This window comes from Perognathus longimembris, chromosome 2 (assembly GCF_023159225.1).
Source record: "Perognathus longimembris pacificus isolate PPM17 chromosome 2, ASM2315922v1, whole genome shotgun sequence".
Taxonomy (NCBI): domain Eukaryota; kingdom Metazoa; phylum Chordata; class Mammalia; order Rodentia; family Heteromyidae; genus Perognathus; species Perognathus longimembris.
This window is the reverse complement of record NC_063162.1, coordinates 23,023,616-23,041,669: the sequence shown is the minus strand read 5'-3', so window position 1 is coordinate 23,041,669 and position 18,054 is coordinate 23,023,616. Positions and strand designations below refer to the sequence as shown.

The 18,054-nt window shown below is 44.1% G+C and overlaps 1 protein-coding gene across 1 annotated transcript; it reads left to right on the top strand.

Moving 5' to 3' along the window:
• Positions 1 to 2,455: 2,455 nt before the first annotated feature.
• Positions 2,456 to 16,573, top strand: LOC125346164 (acyl-CoA desaturase 3-like). Its single transcript, XM_048338477.1, has 5 exons — positions 2,456 to 2,497; positions 8,379 to 8,601; positions 11,508 to 11,638; positions 13,256 to 13,461; positions 16,207 to 16,573. The coding sequence occupies exons 1-5, from the start codon at positions 2,471 to 2,473 to the stop codon at positions 16,460 to 16,462; spliced, it is 843 nt and encodes a 280-aa protein (XP_048194434.1). The 5' UTR covers positions 2,456 to 2,470; the 3' UTR covers positions 16,463 to 16,573.
• Positions 16,574 to 18,054: the final 1,481 nt, after the last annotated feature.

Sequence of the window (18,054 nt, the reverse complement as noted above, 5' to 3'; positions counted from 1 at the left end):
GGGAAAGAAAAAAACACAACGACTTATTTTATGCATGGAAGACACACAAGATACCTGCATGCATCTAGTAGATGTTAGGCTCCAGTATATTCCCACCACAGCATCCCCCACCTCAGCAACCTTTCCCAGCCTGCTCCTCTATTGAGAGCCCTCTCCCTTCCCTAATCTCCTACCCCCATATAATATAGTATGTTTATTCTTTGTGCCCATCAGATACCGGCCAGCATAGTGCGCTATTGTGCTTTGTCCCATTTCTCTTAGAAACCTGTGAATTCCCCAGCGTCACAGAGGAACATTCTCCATTCTCCCGCATTGAGGGAGTATTGGCCTTCCAGTGGCCACTCAATTCCCAGGTAGGCACCTTGGCACAGAGGGACTGGCTGGGAGACAGAATCCTAGTTGGGAAACATTCTTAGGCCATGGGCAGCTGTCCTCTGGGTCTTGCAAACATGCTCTGGCCAGTCTAGCCAGTGCAAAGTGAGGGTGATATCAGTGCAGATGCATAACTGTAGAACAGGGTCAGGCCGTAGGATGTAGCAAGAGGGTTGAGTTAGGTTGAGGGAAAGAAGCTAGGGAGGGATAAAGAAAAGAAAAAAGACTTGCCATGGGCTGGGAATATGGCCTAGAGGCTTGCCTCGTATACATGAAGCCCTGAGTTCAATTCCCCAGCACCACATATATAGAAAATGGCCAGAAGTGGCACTGTGGCTTAAGTGGCAGAGTGCTAGCCTTGAGCAAAAAGAAGCCAGGGACAGTGCTCAGGCCCTGAGTCCAAGCCCCTGGACTGACAAAAACAAAAAACAAATAAAGATTAAAAAATAAAAGACTTGCCAAGGGTAGCAGGAATGGGTTAAATGTGTTTCTTGTGCCTCTGGGAGAGAGGAGGGCACTGGTTCAGGACTGTGGAGATGATGGCAGCTCCCTCTGGGCACTCCTGACCAATGGGACTAGCTCTACCATGCTCTACCACAAAGGCGGAGATGGGGCAAATTCCTCTCATCTCCCACATTGGTTTAGAAGCAGAGTCAGAGCAAGGACCTCCTTTCTGTTCATTAATTCATCCTTGGAGACTCAGAGCTGGTGGTCAGCCTATCCTTCTCTGTGTCTGTCCTTTCTGTGTAAACTCGGGTATGGGGCTGACTCTCAGCTGGAAAAGGTTGTCTGTAGGGCTCCATGGGGTGGGAGGGGCTGTAAGCAGGGGGAGAGAGAGACAGGGAGAGACAGAGAGACTATAATCTAGGAAGAGCCATCATTACAGAGTCAAGCCACCACAGAAAGTTAAAGTCCTGGCAGAGCCCTAAAACCTTTGGCTCCATGTCTGTTTTCCAGACTATCAACGCCTATCATCCACTCTGCCTATCAGTCTGCCCTGTGACATGAAGTGTCATAGTCACACTCACTCTCTGATCTGCAGCACTGCCAACAGATCCTCAAAATAGGTAATCACAGCCCCAAGAATCCTCTCTAGCCCACCTACCTGTGCCTATACACAGGCTTGCATCTGTGTGTGTGTGTGTGTGTCTCCCCCCCCCCCCTTTTTTTTCTTTCTCTCTGTATTGGATACAGGAGGAACAGGAGGGAAGGGTTGAAGTGAAGAGGAGGTCAGGGGCAGTCTGTGTATAATATGGACACATACATGTGGTAAACCTAGAGAACAGGGCTGGGCAACTTCATTGATCTCTTCTCCAACAAGGACCACACAGTGAAAGATGTACAGCACCATCTCCTGGGGAAGAACAACATGGAACCATGAACGGTGGGAACCACCATGGCTTTCTCATTTTTCCTGTGTAACTACCCCACTGCTCAACCTTCACCATATTCCCAGGGAATCTCTAGGCTTGGACTCAGCCCTCTATGGGGCAATAGGTCTTCTCTCTTTTCCAGAAGGAAATCTCCTTAGTACCCTCTAAGGCCAGGGAGAACACAAACAGCCTCTGGGACTGAAGCCTAGAGAAAAGGCATGGGAGAAAGGGCATAGAGCTGTGCTGGAAAGAATTTAGTCCAATACTAGGCCAGTAGCAATGGTGGGTGGAGATGACAATGAATTCTCTTTGGCCAACTATGCGCCAGAGGTGAATTTTCTCAGGGGGAAAGATTAGATGTAGGAGAGGTGTTTGCAACATCCTCAAGCTCTTGCTTAATCTCTGCCTGCATCCACTTTCTCTTATCTCCCTTCAAGCACTCTCCACTTTGGTTAGGGGTAATTGGGACAGCTTTGCTCATCTTGGCAGTGGAAAAAAAGTCCTTGAGGATATATAGCACATTGGTCACCCCTCAGCTGCTATAGCTCAGAGAGATCCGTACACAAAGATCCGGCCTATCGTGCAGAGTGAAGGGCTCCGAGGACAGCGCCTAGTTGCAGCACACAAGCAGGCTCTGGAGAAGAAACCATCTTCTGTCCTGGCAGTACCACACTCCACTCTGCAGCCTCAGTCCTGGGAAAGTCTTCCCAGTGTCTGAAACCAAAATGCCTGTGCCCTTGCTGCAAGAGAAGGTAAGCATCCCAGAATGGTTCTGCAGCTATGTTTGCAGCTCAGTTTGGGCTTATAGCAAAGCTGTCCGTGGGTAAGAGAGTTCAGAGCATCTTGGAAGATTGGTCATCTTTTCCACAATTTTGGAATTGAAACTATAATTTGGGAATTTTTATGTGCATATTTGCTTGTTTATAATTGACATAATTTAGTAGCATGAGGGTGCTTTCTTTTAACAGGTCCATTTATACATAACATCCTCTTTTTCTCTCTCTCTCTGTCTTTCCTTCTTCCTTCCTTTCTTTCTTTCTTTTTTTTTTTTTTTTGCAAGCTGGTCTTCTTGAACTCAGAGCCTGGGCCCTGTCCCTGTGCTTTTGTGCTCAAGGCTAGTACTCACCAATTGAGCCACAGCTCCACTTCCAACATTTTGGGGGCTAAATAGAGTTGAATCTCATAGATTTTCCTATACAGAATGACTTCAAACTGGAATCCTCAGATCTCAGTCTCCAGTGCAACAAGGATTATTACAAGTGTGAGCCAGGAGCACCTAGGTAAACTTTCAAATATCACAAGTACAGTAAATATGTTATTTATCTAATTGACTTTGATTGTTCACTGAATGGGGCATCTTCCATTCTTCAAAACTGAAATGAATGCTCCATTTGAGCAACTGTATAATTTTGAGTTTTATAAGGTAAGAATAAAGAAACAATTTTTAAAATAACCTGATTAAGTAATGCCATCAGAAACACAGAATTACAGGTGTGATCCACTGGCACCAGGTTTGTACTGATTGTTATAGAAAGTGAGAGATAGGCATTTTATGCCTGTAATCCTAGCTACACAGGAGACTGAGATCTGAGGATCATGGTTTGAAGCCTGCCTGAGCAGGAAAGGCCGTGAGACTCTTATCTCCAACAACTACCAAAAAAGCTGTAAGTGGAGCTGTGGCTCAACTGATAGAACAGTCACCTTGAACAAAAAAATTCAGGGATAGATACCACCCAGGCCATGAGTTCAAGGCCCAGCACTAGCACATGCACGTGCATGCACAAATACATACACACACACACATACACACACAAACCCAAAAGATAAATGTAGATATTCTCCACATTAAGTTGCACCCTTTTGAGTTTTAGACAGCAGATCTTATTGTCAAGCTTATTAAAGGTGAGGATTAAGGTGGGCTTAGGAGAGGTAAAGAATTCCCAGAATGGCAGTTGGGTAGTTTCCAAAATAGAGTCTATTCCCATTTTCTGTTCCATAGGGTTTGTTTGTTGTTGGTATATAGTTTTCTGATGTGTAATGGCACCAGATACATGATGGAAATTATAATAATGACAATAATAAATGTTACTAAAATAGTAACAATAAGGACAGATCTTGCTTAGTTGCGTTGGTTAAAGCTGATTAGGGAAAGTTCTTGAATTTCTGTTTGAGTGGTCACAAGGTATCCTGTTGAGAGGCAGCTCTTCTGTTTCAGAAGCTTTTAGTTAACATACAGTTGGTTGAACAACATTCTCTTGCATCACTATTATTGCATATGTTTAGGGCAAAAGCCCAGGCTCCCATGATTCCAATAGAGTATACCATGGCATCTACCCAATACACCAAACAAAGCACAGTAGTAGTGAAGGGAAGAGAAAAGCCAGGGCAAAGAAAGATTTTAATCAATGTAGCAACATTGGGAAGAACAGATAAAGGGCTCCAGTGGTACAAAATCTACTGACAGGAACTTTTGAGATTTTATAGAAGAGGAAAACAAAGGATATATTTGTGTTGTACACAGCTGACAGAGTGGATAATCCTAATTAGGTCCATGGTGGGAGGGATCATAATCTTTTTTTTTTTTTTTTGCCAGTCCTGGAGCTTGAACTCAGGGCCTGAGCACTGTCCCTGGCTTCTTTTTGCTCAAGGCTAGCACTTTACCACTTGAGCCACAGCGCCACTTCTGGCTTTTTCTATGTATATGGTGCTGAGGAATTGAACCCAGGGCTTCATGTATGCGAGGCAAGCACTTTACTACTGGGCCATATTCCCAGCCCTGATCATTATCTTAATTTAGATTCTGCAAGTGGTTGTAGAAAAGCTATTATCACTGTCATCATTTGAAAAGAGCAATGTTGGGCTGGGGATATGGCCTAGTGGCAAGAGTGCTTGCCCCATATACATGAAGCCCTGGGTTCGATTCCCCAGCACCACATATACAGAAAACGGCCAGAAGTGGCGCTGTGGCTCAAGTGGCAGAGTGCTAACCTTGAGCAAAAAAAAAAAAAAAAAAGAAGCCAGGGACAGTGCTCAGGCCCTGAGTGCAAGCCCAGGACTGGCAAAGAAAAAAAAAAAAAAAGAGCAATCTCAATGCCAGAAGCTGATTATCCCGGTTCTGGTGTGCAGCCTCCCCATCTCAGGTAACAGCTCTCATCTGGGGTGATTTCATTAAGAGGTGATCTGTCCTGTGAGGCTTGTTGATGCTCTGTCGTGCAGATGTTGATTGGGCAATCTGTTGTTCCTAGATCCAAGATAACTATAGAAGAGAGTGACTCAAGAAGGAAAATAAAGATGCAAAATAGAGCTAAAGAGAGAAATAAAAGAAGTTAATCTGTTAGTAACTGGGACCCTCTTTCACTACTTCATCCTATTTAGAAGAATCTTCCCTTTGCTCAGAATATTCATGGTATATATGTTACCCACCTGTATGCCATGTGGCAATTATCTTGGTTATCAGATGGATGACTGCAGTGGCACAATGCTGGTATATAGAGTTTAATACTAGCTGTAGCTTCAGGTATCTTCTGGCATCTTGGAACACACTTCCTGTGGATAAGTACTGTAATTGTCATTGAAACTAGTTTGTGACTGTCCTAGTCAGATACCTGAGGTTTCCCTACAGGACCAAGTCCTGTTTCTGTCATGATTTCTGCTCTTGATGATAACTAGTCAGCCATTGAAAACCTAAAAGTTCACATGATCTCTTTCACCTCACTGGAAGCCATAAGATGTGTGTGTACACATACATGTACAAGGTGCTGTGGATTAAACCCAGAGGCCTGCTAGACAAATGCTCTACCTCTGAGCTTTATCATATGCATTTTCATGGCACACTAACTTTGGGCTCAAAGTACAAAACAAAAATAATATATCATGGGGTAAGTGTAAAAACAGAGTTCAACAGAAAGGAACTTATAACCCTGAGGCTCACTGAGAAGAACAGGGGATCTCAGTGTGACCAACAGCTTTTTATGGATCACTTAGCACTTCTTAAGTGAAATCACTTCAATACATTATTCTGAAGTCATTTACCTAACAATTTACAGGACTTACAAAATATACTCTATCATACCTTTTATTTTCTTAATGAATTCATGTGGGAAGCAGTTCATCATTGAAAACGTAAATCTGAATTGTGAAAAGAGTTTATTTGGGTACAGCAGAGGCTAACCACTGCTACATGGAGACCAGAGTATCCAAAGTAGCAAACTAACCTTTAGTTAAGTTTAGACTTGCAACAAATATATAGAAATATGTTAAATCTTCTGTGTTTCTGCTGGAACAATAACTTTTCGAGGCAGGGTTATGGAGGGGGCCAGTGGCTGGGTGTCTACTCAGGGCCCTGCTAGGCAGGTGTGCTACCACTTCAGGCCCTCCACTATTTGAGCCATGCCTCCAGCCCAGGCTTGTGTTGGATACAAATTATGTGCCAGATACAAATTATGTGCCAGTTAGAAATAAGACAGTATCTGACAGTTAATTCCCATTGTCATTATCAGAAGACTACAATAAAACATCTTGTATTTAACTCAATAAAACATCCATTTTTACTGGTGTAAGATGTTGACAATGCTACTGTGACATACATTTTTTATATATTTTGTCTTTTACTATTCTGCAATGGTTGTCTTTGCACTTTATGTATATGTAATACATTGATGAGAAGAAATGGCAAAATCTTAGGTGCATAGGCAGGTCTCTATTTTGAAGTAACTTGAAGGTTTTTGTTTTTGGATTTTTTTTTTTTTTTTTTTTGCCTGTCCTGGGCTTTGGCTCAGGGCCTGAGCACTGTCCCTGCCTTCTTTTTGCTCAAGGTTAGCACTCTACCACTTGAGCCACAAGGCCACTTCTGGCCATTTTCTATATATGTGGTGCTGGGGAATCGAAACCAGGACTTCATGTATATGAGGCAAGCTCTCTTGCCACTAGGCCATATTCCCAGCCCACTTGAAGGTTTTTAAATGGGTGAATAGTGATGTTAAAATATTTATTTTCTAATCAGGGAGCAAATAAGTGATGTAGCACTACCTAAAGAAGTTTTTCACACCCATCATATTTTAGGTAATTAAGAGTGCTAAAGTGGGTGGGCACCAGTGGCTCACACGTGTAATCCTAGCTACTCAGGAGGCTGAGATCTAAGGATCAAGATTCAAAGCCAGCCCAGGCAGGAAAAGTCCATGAGACTCTTATTTCCCATTAACCACAGAAAACTGGAAAGTGGCACTATGACTCAAGTGGTAGAGCACTAGCCTTGAGCTGAAGAGCTCAGGGATAGCGCCCAAGCCCAGAGTTCAAGCCCCACGACCACCACCACCACCAACAAAATGCCATAGGATTCTGGTTTGTAAGGCAGGGAATTTCTTATTAGGCAGTGGGGAATACACTGGAACTTCCTCTTTTGTGAAAAACTTTGTCTTTCGACAATTAGATATTTAGACATTTAGAAGAAATGATTACTTTTTGGACTTGTCTGGTCTCGAAGCTTAGTGCAGGAATTTAGACTAAAACAATGGCTTTCCATATATATATATATATCTCCATATCCATATATATATATATCTACACATCCATACGTATATCTTTCTTTCCTTCCTTCCTTCTTTCTCTCTCTCCTTCCTTCCTTCTCTCTTCTCTCCTTCCTTCCTTCTCTCCCCTCTCCTTCCCTCCCTCCCTCCCTCCTTCCCTCCCTCCCTCCCTCCCTCTCTCTCTCTTTCTTTCTTTCTTTCTTTCTTTCTTTCTTTCTTTCTTTCCTTCCTTCCTTTCTTCCTTTCTTCCTTCCTTCTTTCTCTTTCTTTCTTTCTTTCCTTCCTTCCTTCCTTCCTTCCTTCCTTCCTTCCTTCTCTCTCTCTCTCTTTCTTTCTTTCCTTCCTTCTTTCTTTCTTTCTTTCTTTCTTTCTTTCTTTCTTTCTTTCTTTCTTTCTTTCTTTCTTTCTTTCTTTCTTTCTTTCTTTCTTTCTTTCTTTCTTTTTCTTTCTTCAATAAGGAAACCCAGATTCTAAGTTTCCTGATTCTGAGTAACTTGTGGGCAGGTGAGGACAGTGAAGAGCTTCAAAGAACTTGGTATGCTGCATTTGTTGGTGAAGATGTGAGTTGCAGTTTGAGGAGTTGATTCATCGACTTTTGTTTCACAAGATTAAAAGAAAATGCAGGGCTGGGGATATAGCCTAGTGGCAAGAGTGCCTGCCTCGGATACACGAGGCCCTAGGTTCGATTCCCCAGCACCACATATTCAGAAAACGGCCAGAAGCGGCACTGTGGCTCAAGTGGCAGAGTGCTAGCCTTGAGCGGGAAGAAGCCAGGGACAGTGCTCAGGCCCTGAGTCCAAGGCCCAGGACTGGCCAAAAAAAAAAAAAAGAAAATGCAGAGTCGGTCACTTGAGGTCTACCCCTTCACCTTGAGGTTTTAGCACCAATCACCTGCAAAATGTTGAGACACTTTCCCTTTCATTTCATCTTGTTGCTTAAAGCACAAGGTCTGTGCCTCTACTGTGCCCTTTCCACAGCTGCAGCATGGAGCAAAGTGCTCCCAGTCACCTACCAGGCATCTGCTCTTCTCACACACTATGCTCTCTCCCTGTAAGTCTCCAATTCCTCTACAACCACCATCACAACACCTCTTTCTATGGACCTGCAGAATGGAAAAGAGAAGCTGAAGAAGATGCCCCTATACTTTGAAGAAGACATCCGCCCTGAAATGAAAGAGGACATCTATGACCCCACCTACCAGGATGAGGTGGGCCCCCCTCCGAAGCTGGAGTACGTGTGGAGAAACATCATCCTCATGGCTCTGCTGCACCTGGGAGCCCTGTATGGGATTACACTGCTTCCTGCCTGCAAGGCCTACACCTGGCTCTGGGGTAAGCAGCTCCCCTCCTCCTGAGCCAGTGCCCAGGTTTCTCCCTACTCTTTAATGAGGTGCAATCCTACATAGGTCAGTGTCCCCTCTCAGCTTTCCCGGCTCTTTATATGGTTCCTCAGAGGTTGACTGAGTTGGAATAGAGCCTGATGGAATTAGGATCCCCACAGGACATCATCCCTCTCAATCTGGGTTTCCAGCCCTTTCTTTTGGTTTCCAGGGAGGATGACTAGTCAGGAGTGGGAGTGGAGCCTAGTGTCATCTCTCCAGAAGACAGGAGGAGGAGCAGCCCAATGTGAGGGGAGTGTTAGGCAGCTCTTTTGGAGGGTAGGGAGGAGCTGCCACAGCCACCCCAGCCTTTTAGGTATTCTAGGTGGTGGGAACTGATCCCTGGGGTTTGTCTTGGGAAATCTTCCAGTGCCCTGGAGAAATTCAACTGATATCTCCAATCCTCAGGCCAACTGTTTGGCTGGGTACCAAGTAAAGGGTAACAACACATGTTAATGCTATGCTTCTTCAGTTACATGATTTCATCACTGCCACAGAAGCAAAGTTCAATTATACAGCAGGAAAGGTTAGTTTGTATATTGGGGAAGAGTTGTAGAGGGACACTTGTGTTCTTTTACTGGTGCACTCAGAGAGCTTGAGCTCTAGCATAATGAATCCAGAGCAAGAATGGGTTTCCTTCTCCATCCCTTCTGCCCAGGAGATTCTTCACAAACAAGTTCATCAGTTGCAAGCCCCTTCCAGCCAGTAGCACTCCTGTAGGCCTCACCCACTTCCTAATTTGACCAGTCTGTGATTAGCCACCTGACTAGCTACTACCTCTTTAGTCTCTTGCTTTTGTGGATTTGCTGTGACTTTGGACAGAAATTGGTACACAGAACTAAAATGGTGACTCATTCTACTCTTGATCCTGGGCCTTTTGATGGGTGACTATGTTGACAGAATGTCTATGGTGAAATGTGGATTTCAAATTTCCTCTGTGGTTAAAAAAAAAAAGTGTAGAGGTCTTAGCTTGGGCATTTTCTCCTTGCCACTTTTTAGGTACTTTTCTTGTTTTATCCCAAAAGAAACTGAAAATTTTCAGATTTTAAGATGTTTTGTTGGGCTTGGAATATGGCTTAGTGTTAGGGTGCTTGTCTAGCATGCATAAAGCATGCTATAAACACCACATAAACAAAAAAAGCCAGAAGTGGTGCTGTGGCTCAAAAGGTAGAGTGCTAGCCTTTAGCAAAAAGAAGCCAGGGACAGTGCTCAGGCCCTGAGTCCAAAGACTCAGAACTGGCAAAAAAAATAAAAGGATGGTTTGTCTCTTTATTTTTGGAGCTGCTCAGAAAAGCCCTTCAGGCAGGTCTGAGAAATATGTTTGACATCACTGAGGGTCTGAAAGGCAAAACTCTCCAGCCCACTTCTCAGGGCAAAGCTACCAGATGTTGCTTAAACATCAGTGTGGACACTAACAGTCCTTCCTTGGTGATAGAGAATGAATAAGTGACTTCAGCTGGGTACATGATATATAACAGAATGGTCACCTAGTACCTGGGTTCTGGTTCCAATTCCGCTGCTAATAGTCATTGCATGTTCTTTCAGAACCAATATGTCTGCAGCATGACACAAACACACATGACTTCTTGGCACTGAGCAGAGAGTTTCTGCTTTTCCTGAATCCAGGGCCTTCCTTCTGGATGATTATAGGGCTCTGAATTCACCATACTTTTCCTAATTACGTGGGTAGTATTGTATGTGGGAAGATGATATCAATCACTACATGGCCAGGCCACATATCACCAGGGTATCTATTCCAGATCTGAGAAATCTGGACAGAATGTTGGGTAGGATAAATACTAATCCTATGGCTACTCCAGGGATCCTGATGGACAGGATAAGATGAAGGAGATGGGAGAGGAGAAAAAGCTCTTTAGAAATCCATTCTAGCTTCAGTAGAAAAGGACAACTTACAAGTTGTATGGTGCCTTCCATGTAGTTCTATAACCACAAACAATCTATTGTTTCAATCTGTTCTCTCAGAGTGAGTTATAAATTTTTAACCAAAGCTTCAGCCCTTCCTCCTAGTACCACTGAAGAAAGGGAAGAATGGATATACCAAGGAACCCCTTGCCCACTAGAGATCATGTGTGGCATCTTCTGAGCCTGCAAGCCTTCAGGATGGCAGGGAACAGCATACTTGGAGTTCTCTAGAAGGCCATTCTTGGAGTTCTCCATAGCTTCAGACATGGCTTCACTAGTCCTGTGACCCTGAATAACACAGCTCTTACTTCATCTGTTTTCTCAACTGTGACATGCAACAGTAATAGTATTTACCCTGTTCAAGCTGTGTGGTAAATATGAGATTAACAATTTTGATAAAGCTTGAACCACTATTCAAATATGACTGTGTGGAGGGACCCTCATGGGCCATATTGTCTGTTATAATACTGAAATGATGTTGTACAAATTGACAGACACACCTCTGTGTCTCCTGAAATTTAAGGTGTTTTCAATTGAGCAGGTCTAAGCTGTTCTATGATATTCAGTTCGCCTTTGCAAATGACAGTCTGTCCTGAACACTTTAGAAAGGTCAGTGAAGGCCAAAGGAGAGAGAACCATATGTCTAGGGCCTGACAATGACAAGTGGGCGAGAGCCCTATTCCTTTGCATTCCTTCTTAGCTTCTGTGACTCTAGCTTATCTCCACTCTTGGAAGGAGAGGGTAAGTGATGAGCACACATTTTCAAGTGGTGGAAGCTTCGAACACTAGGCATTCCTAGTGTTTAAGATAAAGCAGATCGTTTCCTAAAGTCTAAAGAAGCTGGCTCTGGCATCACAGGAGTGTTTTGCCATGCCTCCCCTCCGCCTCGCTGTACTCTCATCAGGTGGTGACTCTTCTACTGTTTTATCCTGGCAGCTTTTCTGTGCTATGTAATCAGTATCCTGGGCATCACAGCAGGGGTGCATCGCCTGTGGAGCCACCGGACTTACAAAGCACGGCTGCCTCTCAGGATCTTCCTCATCATTGCCAACACCATGGCATTCCAGGTGAGAAGCTGGCACTGCTCAGCTCCTGTGTCTCTATTCTATCAATGATCCAGGATGGAGAGAAGGGGACTGACACCTGGAGAGGAGTCCCAGCAGGATAGACATAGACATGGCTTTTTCCAGTCTCATATGGTCACTCCAACTGGAGTCACTGGGAAAGAAGTAGAGAGGAAAGGTTCACCGGGTATATGGTCATTTTTCATCCTAGGTCTATGTTTTATCTAACAGTGTGGCCATTGTGGTCCTTCAGAATAGATGACCATAGTGTAAGAGCCAGGCCCTGACCTTGGTTTCTAGGGCAGTCGGTTGACATTAAATTTAATGGTTACTATCTTAGGACTCAAGACAATGGGATTAAAGGTGATGTAGCACATAGTGATAATTGCTGATAACTAGGGTAAATACAGCCAGACACTGGTGGCTCACACCTGTAATCCTTGTTACTCAATAGGCTAACATCTGTGAATCAGTTTGAAGCCAGCTTGGGCAGGAAAGTCTGTGAGACTCTTATCTCCAATTAACTACCAAAAACCCAGATATGGAACTGTGGTCCATAAGTAAAGCAAAACAGCTATGAACAAAAAAGCTAAAGAATAGCACCCAGGCCCTGAGTTCATGCTCCATGACCAGCACATGTGTACACTCTTGCATACAGACAGACAGACAGACACACACACACACACACTCACACACACACACACAGACTACTTGTGTAGCAATGACTATGTGCTCAGCACTATGGTAAAAAACTGATATAAATTAACTCACTACCTCTCTACAGAGGTCTTAGGAGGTAGGAGGCAATGTTATACCTATTGTCCAGGAAACTGAGGAAACTGAGTCAGAGAGGTTAGTGTTAAGTAGGGATGCCATGCTAGTGAACTCAAATAATGAGGTTAGATCAGGCTACAAGCTTTCAACAGACAGATTAAAGGTAATTAGGGAAGGAGAACTCTCCTGGCTATAGTTATGTGAGGCATAATTTAAGAGGGGAAAAAAAGAACCCATATTAGTCTCCACTGTCGTGGCAGATCTGAAGGGCTCACTAATCATCCCTGCCTGCACAATGTCCTCATGAGGCAAAGGGAAGGAGGAGACATACTGACAAATTTGGGAGGAATGGATAGTCTCTAACAAGCCCAGGGTCCTTTGGAAATGTGCTCACGGTCATGACTACATTCTGGTCAAGTTATGGTGTTGGGTATTTATTGTGTGGGAAAGGAGCTTCTCAAAGCTTTATCCAGAGAGCAGCACCTTAGGGTCCATGCCATCTAGCTTGTACTCTCTGTGCTCACGGATGTCACACCCAAGAGTACTTACTCCTCATGCCCTGATGAAGAACTGCAGTTCTTGGCTAATGAAACTCCTTGGCTGTTGCCATATAACCTTCAGGAAGCACCAGCAGTATTCCTATGCTTTGGAAGTTGATTTTCCACATTAGTGTCAGGAGATAATGCTGAGAAGAAAACAGATCCCTGTGCCTTCATTGGAGCCCAGGTCCTAGGAACTGTGGTGCTGGGCTGAGAGCTCTGGGCCATTGCAGACATATGAGCATTTCAATCCTCCCGAGAGGGCATCTCTCCGCAAGCCTAGTTTCCTTCTTTTCTGTCCCTTCAGAATGATGTATATGAATGGGCCCGAGATCACCGCGCCCACCACAAGTTCTCAGAAACTCATGCTGATCCTCACAATTCTCGTCGTGGCTTTTTCTTCTGTCACATGGGTTGGCTGCTTGTGCGCAAACACCGAGCTGTCAAAGAGAAGGGTGATTTGCTAGACCTATCTGACCTCAAAGCGGAGAAACTGGTGATGTTCCAGAGGAGGTGAGGAACTCTCTCTCTTAGGACATGTACTATAATACCTGAGTAATTTCCTAAGTTTCTGTATTCAAAATTTCAAAATTGTTATTTTTGATCATTTTTATGGTATAAAAGCCCACAGCCATGGTTTATTCTTCTGTTTCTTTCTCTCTGAATTATCTTAATAAAATCAATTAAGTGCAACAAATTTCACTGAAGTAGGATAGTCAGAGACAGAAAAATGAATGTGGCTGACATCTTTCTTTTGGGGAGTGTGTAACCTAGTGGAGTAGAGAGATAAGGAAGTACTCAAGATACCCATTATACAAAGCAAAACAAATTGGTCAGTTAGGAACATGAGGTCGATGTTCATGAACAACGTATAACTGAGCCTACCTATATAGAGAGACTATTATGAATATGGATGAGTAGATAGCACTCAGAAAGAAAAGCATGAGCTAACACATCAAGCAGGTACTTGAAGCAATCTTTCCCTGTATGACAGGGAAAGGGACTGAAAGGTAGACAGATATAGCTGTGGCTTTTATAAAAATTTAGGATTCATTCAGTCATCAACAGGGAATTATAAAAGATTTTCCAGCAGCATGTGTGACAGTCAGGTATGCTTTGAAGAGGTCACTCTCAGGACAAGTGAAAGTATCATTCAGGCAGAGATGAGGAGTGGAAACACAAGACTGATGTTAGGGAGGACTCAAGCCAAGGAAGCAGTGGCAGGACAGAGGAAGAGTTTTATTTAAGAATGTCAGTGACATCAAAACAGAAGATGTTACTGACGCACACAGGCAACTGATTCTCTTGGAATGACAATGTTCTTTTGTCTACATCGGACTGAAGGAAACAGGGCCTCCTGAAGGAGAGACTTGCTGTGGTCACAGACACTTAGTGTACCTCCTGAGGGAAACGCAGAGCAAAGAACTAAGGGGTGATAGCAGGAAATGAAGGCATGACATTTACCATACTTTCTGCAAATGACACTAGTGAACAAGAGAATGGTGTCCAGAGGCAGACCATTCAGGCAGCAGAATTTGGCTGATGTGGTTGTGATTTGCCCCTGCCTATGTGACCAACATGATCCATGGTCCCATGAAAAGAAAAGATGCAACCCATGTATGATGCAAGCCTGGTACCAGTGGCTCACATCTGTAATCTTAGCTACTCAGGAGGCTGAGATCTGAAGACAGTGGTTTAGAGCCATTCTGGGCAGAAAAGTCTGTGAAGACTCATACCTCTAATGAACCACCAAAAAGCTGGAAGTGGAGCTGTGGCTCAAGTTGCAGAGTGCTAGCCTTGAGCACACAAACTCAGGGACAGTGCCCACATTCTGAGTTCAAGCCTTAGTGTTGTATGGTAAGAAAACAGAGAAGCCTTATTTTGAAAGACTGAATCAGGAGTCTTTATTAAAAGGCCAGTGACTGCATGGTGGACTCCTGTTTCAAAGACCCAGCAGCCCCCAGTAGAGCTTGCACCAAGCTTTCACACACAACAGCAATGTACTTAGTGTGGAGACTAAGCCTTAACAAAAGCACACTTTATATGGACATACTTAAGTACAAGCTCAAGTACCAGCAGAACTTTTCCATCTAGGGAAGATACACCTCAACCTCCTTCCATACAGGGGATATCTTAAGAGGCTACTCAGAGGTGGGTGATTCAAGCCATTTAGGGAGGCAATCAAGGCAAAATCAGAGCATTGGCTATGCAAAGATTTCCTAAGGCTGTGGCATCTGCATTTCTCTGAAGCGGAGCCCTCCAAGCTCACCTTGAGGTAGGCATCTGTGTTCAATGAATGGCCTTTCTCACCTCCCCCCAGAAAGAAGCACCAGGATGGCTGTAAATTACTTAGACTCAGCCTCCTAACTTCACTAGGACCAGCACACACAGAAAAGAAACAAGGCATTTAGCATGATGATATGATATTCTTATCTTTTTATTCCTAATGGGACAATCTTAGTGACAGAACCCCTTCCAGAAAACCACAAGGACACACAGTCACATACAGAGAAAGAGCTTTATTGTCAGTAGAAGTGCTGACAAGGGTATTTCTCTCACCAGTGCTTGTCTCTGTCTAACGAGGTTCTTAAAATCTAGAGGAGCTATGTTGGGATTTAATGCGGGATGTGAGAGCAGAGGATTCCACTGCGGTGGGTTAAAATTTATGGAAGCTTCCCAAATAGTAGATAAGGGGGGCTGCTGTTACCATTTATGACTGAAACTAACCAAATGGAATGTCAAGGTGAGAAGGACAAAGCTGGTCATTTGCTGCCTGCACCAAAAGGGCCCTTTGTGGGCCAACCTGAGAAAAGGAGCATGTCAGGTTAACACTTAGAACATTTATTTAACACATCCCTATAGCATTATTTAAAAAGTGAAAGAGCTGGCTAGGGATATGGCTTAGCTGTAGAGTGCTTGCCTAGCATGCATGAAGCCCTGGGTTCAATTCCTCAGCACCACTGAACAGAAAAAGCCAGAAGTGGCACTGTGGCTCAAGAGGTAGAATGCTAGCCTTGAGCAAAAAAGAAGCCAGGACAGTGCTCAGACGGGCCAAAAAACAAAAGCAAACAAACAAAAAAAGTGAAAGACCAATTTTTGTCTTCCCAGAAGGTTTTCCACCCTATTTCCTTTAGCTTGTTTGCCCCTGTATTCACAGTATAGGACAGAATACTAGGCCCCGCCCAGAAAGACTGAATAATCCAGGTTTGTGTGAAAATCCTGAGCCCATGCTCTCTCACTGTGCGGTCTCTCATGTAGGTACTACAAGCCTAGTCTCCTGTTGATGTGCTTCATCCTGCCCACACTAGTTCCCTGGTATTGTTGGGGTGAAACTATTCGACACAGCTTGTATGTTGCTACTTTCCTGAGATACGCTGTAGTGCTCCATGTGACCTGGCTGGTGAACAGCGTTGCCCACCTCTATGGATATCGCCCTTTTGACAAGAACATTGATGCCCGTGAAAATGTCCTGGTTTCATTGGGATCTCTGGGTAAGTCAGCAGTGTCAACGTGACCACATTCAGTATTCAGTTAAGCGCTGGAAATGCCATCTGAGTCTGTGAGACATTTTGTGTCTGAGATTTTTCGCCACAAAACTAGTAGTTACCAAATGGGGATAACCTTGCAAGTCATACAACAAGTTTTATGCAAAAAAGGTGAAAAATAAGGCTTCCTCTTAGTTCCAAGTTTTGAAATTCATTTCCAAATAGCATGCCTATTGAACCTTCCTAACTTTCCCTTTCTCCAGTCATCTCTGGACTGGGCTACATCTTGTTTGGAGCAGCTGAAACATAATTAGAACAGTTGGGTCAATGAGAGGCCAATAAGATGAATATTTTATATTTACAGATTCTGTAATCTGAGCTAGGTTGTTACACTTCAAGTATGCTACTGTGAAAGTATGTACAATCTCCTTGCTATGATTTCATATGCTTCTCTCAGCCCCTTCCACCATTGCACATGTTCTAACTTTGATTCATGTCTGAAATAAATCACCTAGGCTTGACAGTACTTACATTTTCTTCTCTTCCTCCTCCTCCTTTTCCTCCTCCTCTTCCTCCTCCTTTCTTCTTGCGCCGGTCCTGGGGCTTGAACTTAGGGCCTAGGCGCTGTCCCTGAGCTTCTTCTGCTCAAGGCTAGGCTCTAACACTTGAGCCACAGCTTTACTTCTGACCTTTTCTCAGTAGTTTATTGAGATGAGAGTCTCATGAACTTTTCTGCCCAGGTTATCATTGAACCATGATCCTCAGATCTCAGCCTCCTGAGTAGCTAGGATTATAGGCTTGAGCCACTAGCACCTGACTAGTTCATACATTTTTATAAAAACGGAATCTGAGATGTGTCCAGCATTACAAATAATTATAATGACACCCCCCCCCTCCAATTTCAACTGACTTATGACTAGCCTTTTTGTTGTTGTTGTTATTGGTGTTTTTTTTGTTTTGTTTTGTTTTTGGCCAGTCCTGGGGCTTGGACTCAGGGCCTGAGCACTGTCCCTGGCTTCTTTTTGCTCAAGGCTAGCACTCTGCCACTTGAGCCACAGCGCCACTTCTGGCCATTTTCTGTATATGTGGTGCTGGGGAACTGAACCCAGGGCCTCATGTATACGAGGCAAGCACTCTTGCCACTAGGCCATATCCCCAGCCCCTGGTTTTGTTTTTGTTGCCAGTCCTGGGGCTTGAACTCAGGGCCTGAGCACTGCCCTGACTTCTTTTTGTTCAAGGCTAGCACTCTGCCACTTGAGCCACAGCCCCACTTCCAGCTTTTTCTATATATGTGGTGCTGAGGAATTGAACCCAGGGCCTCATGTGTACGAGGTGAGCACTTTACCACTAGGCCATATTCCCAGCCCCATGACTAGCCTTTTAAAGTGGCTGCCAGTCTCCTATTTGGTCTCCATTGTTGCTTTCTTCTGTATGCCTGCTCTTTCCTGCATTCTATCCCACCCTGTGTCTCCTCCAGCTGTTTCCTGCCATTCTATTTCTTTTGCTTCTTGAACTGCTGTTCTCAGTCACATTTTCTTCTCCCTGAGCACACTGACCTTCCCTTAAGCCTGCACTGACATGCCTCCTCCTGCCCAGGCTGCCACACATGATCCTCCTCCTT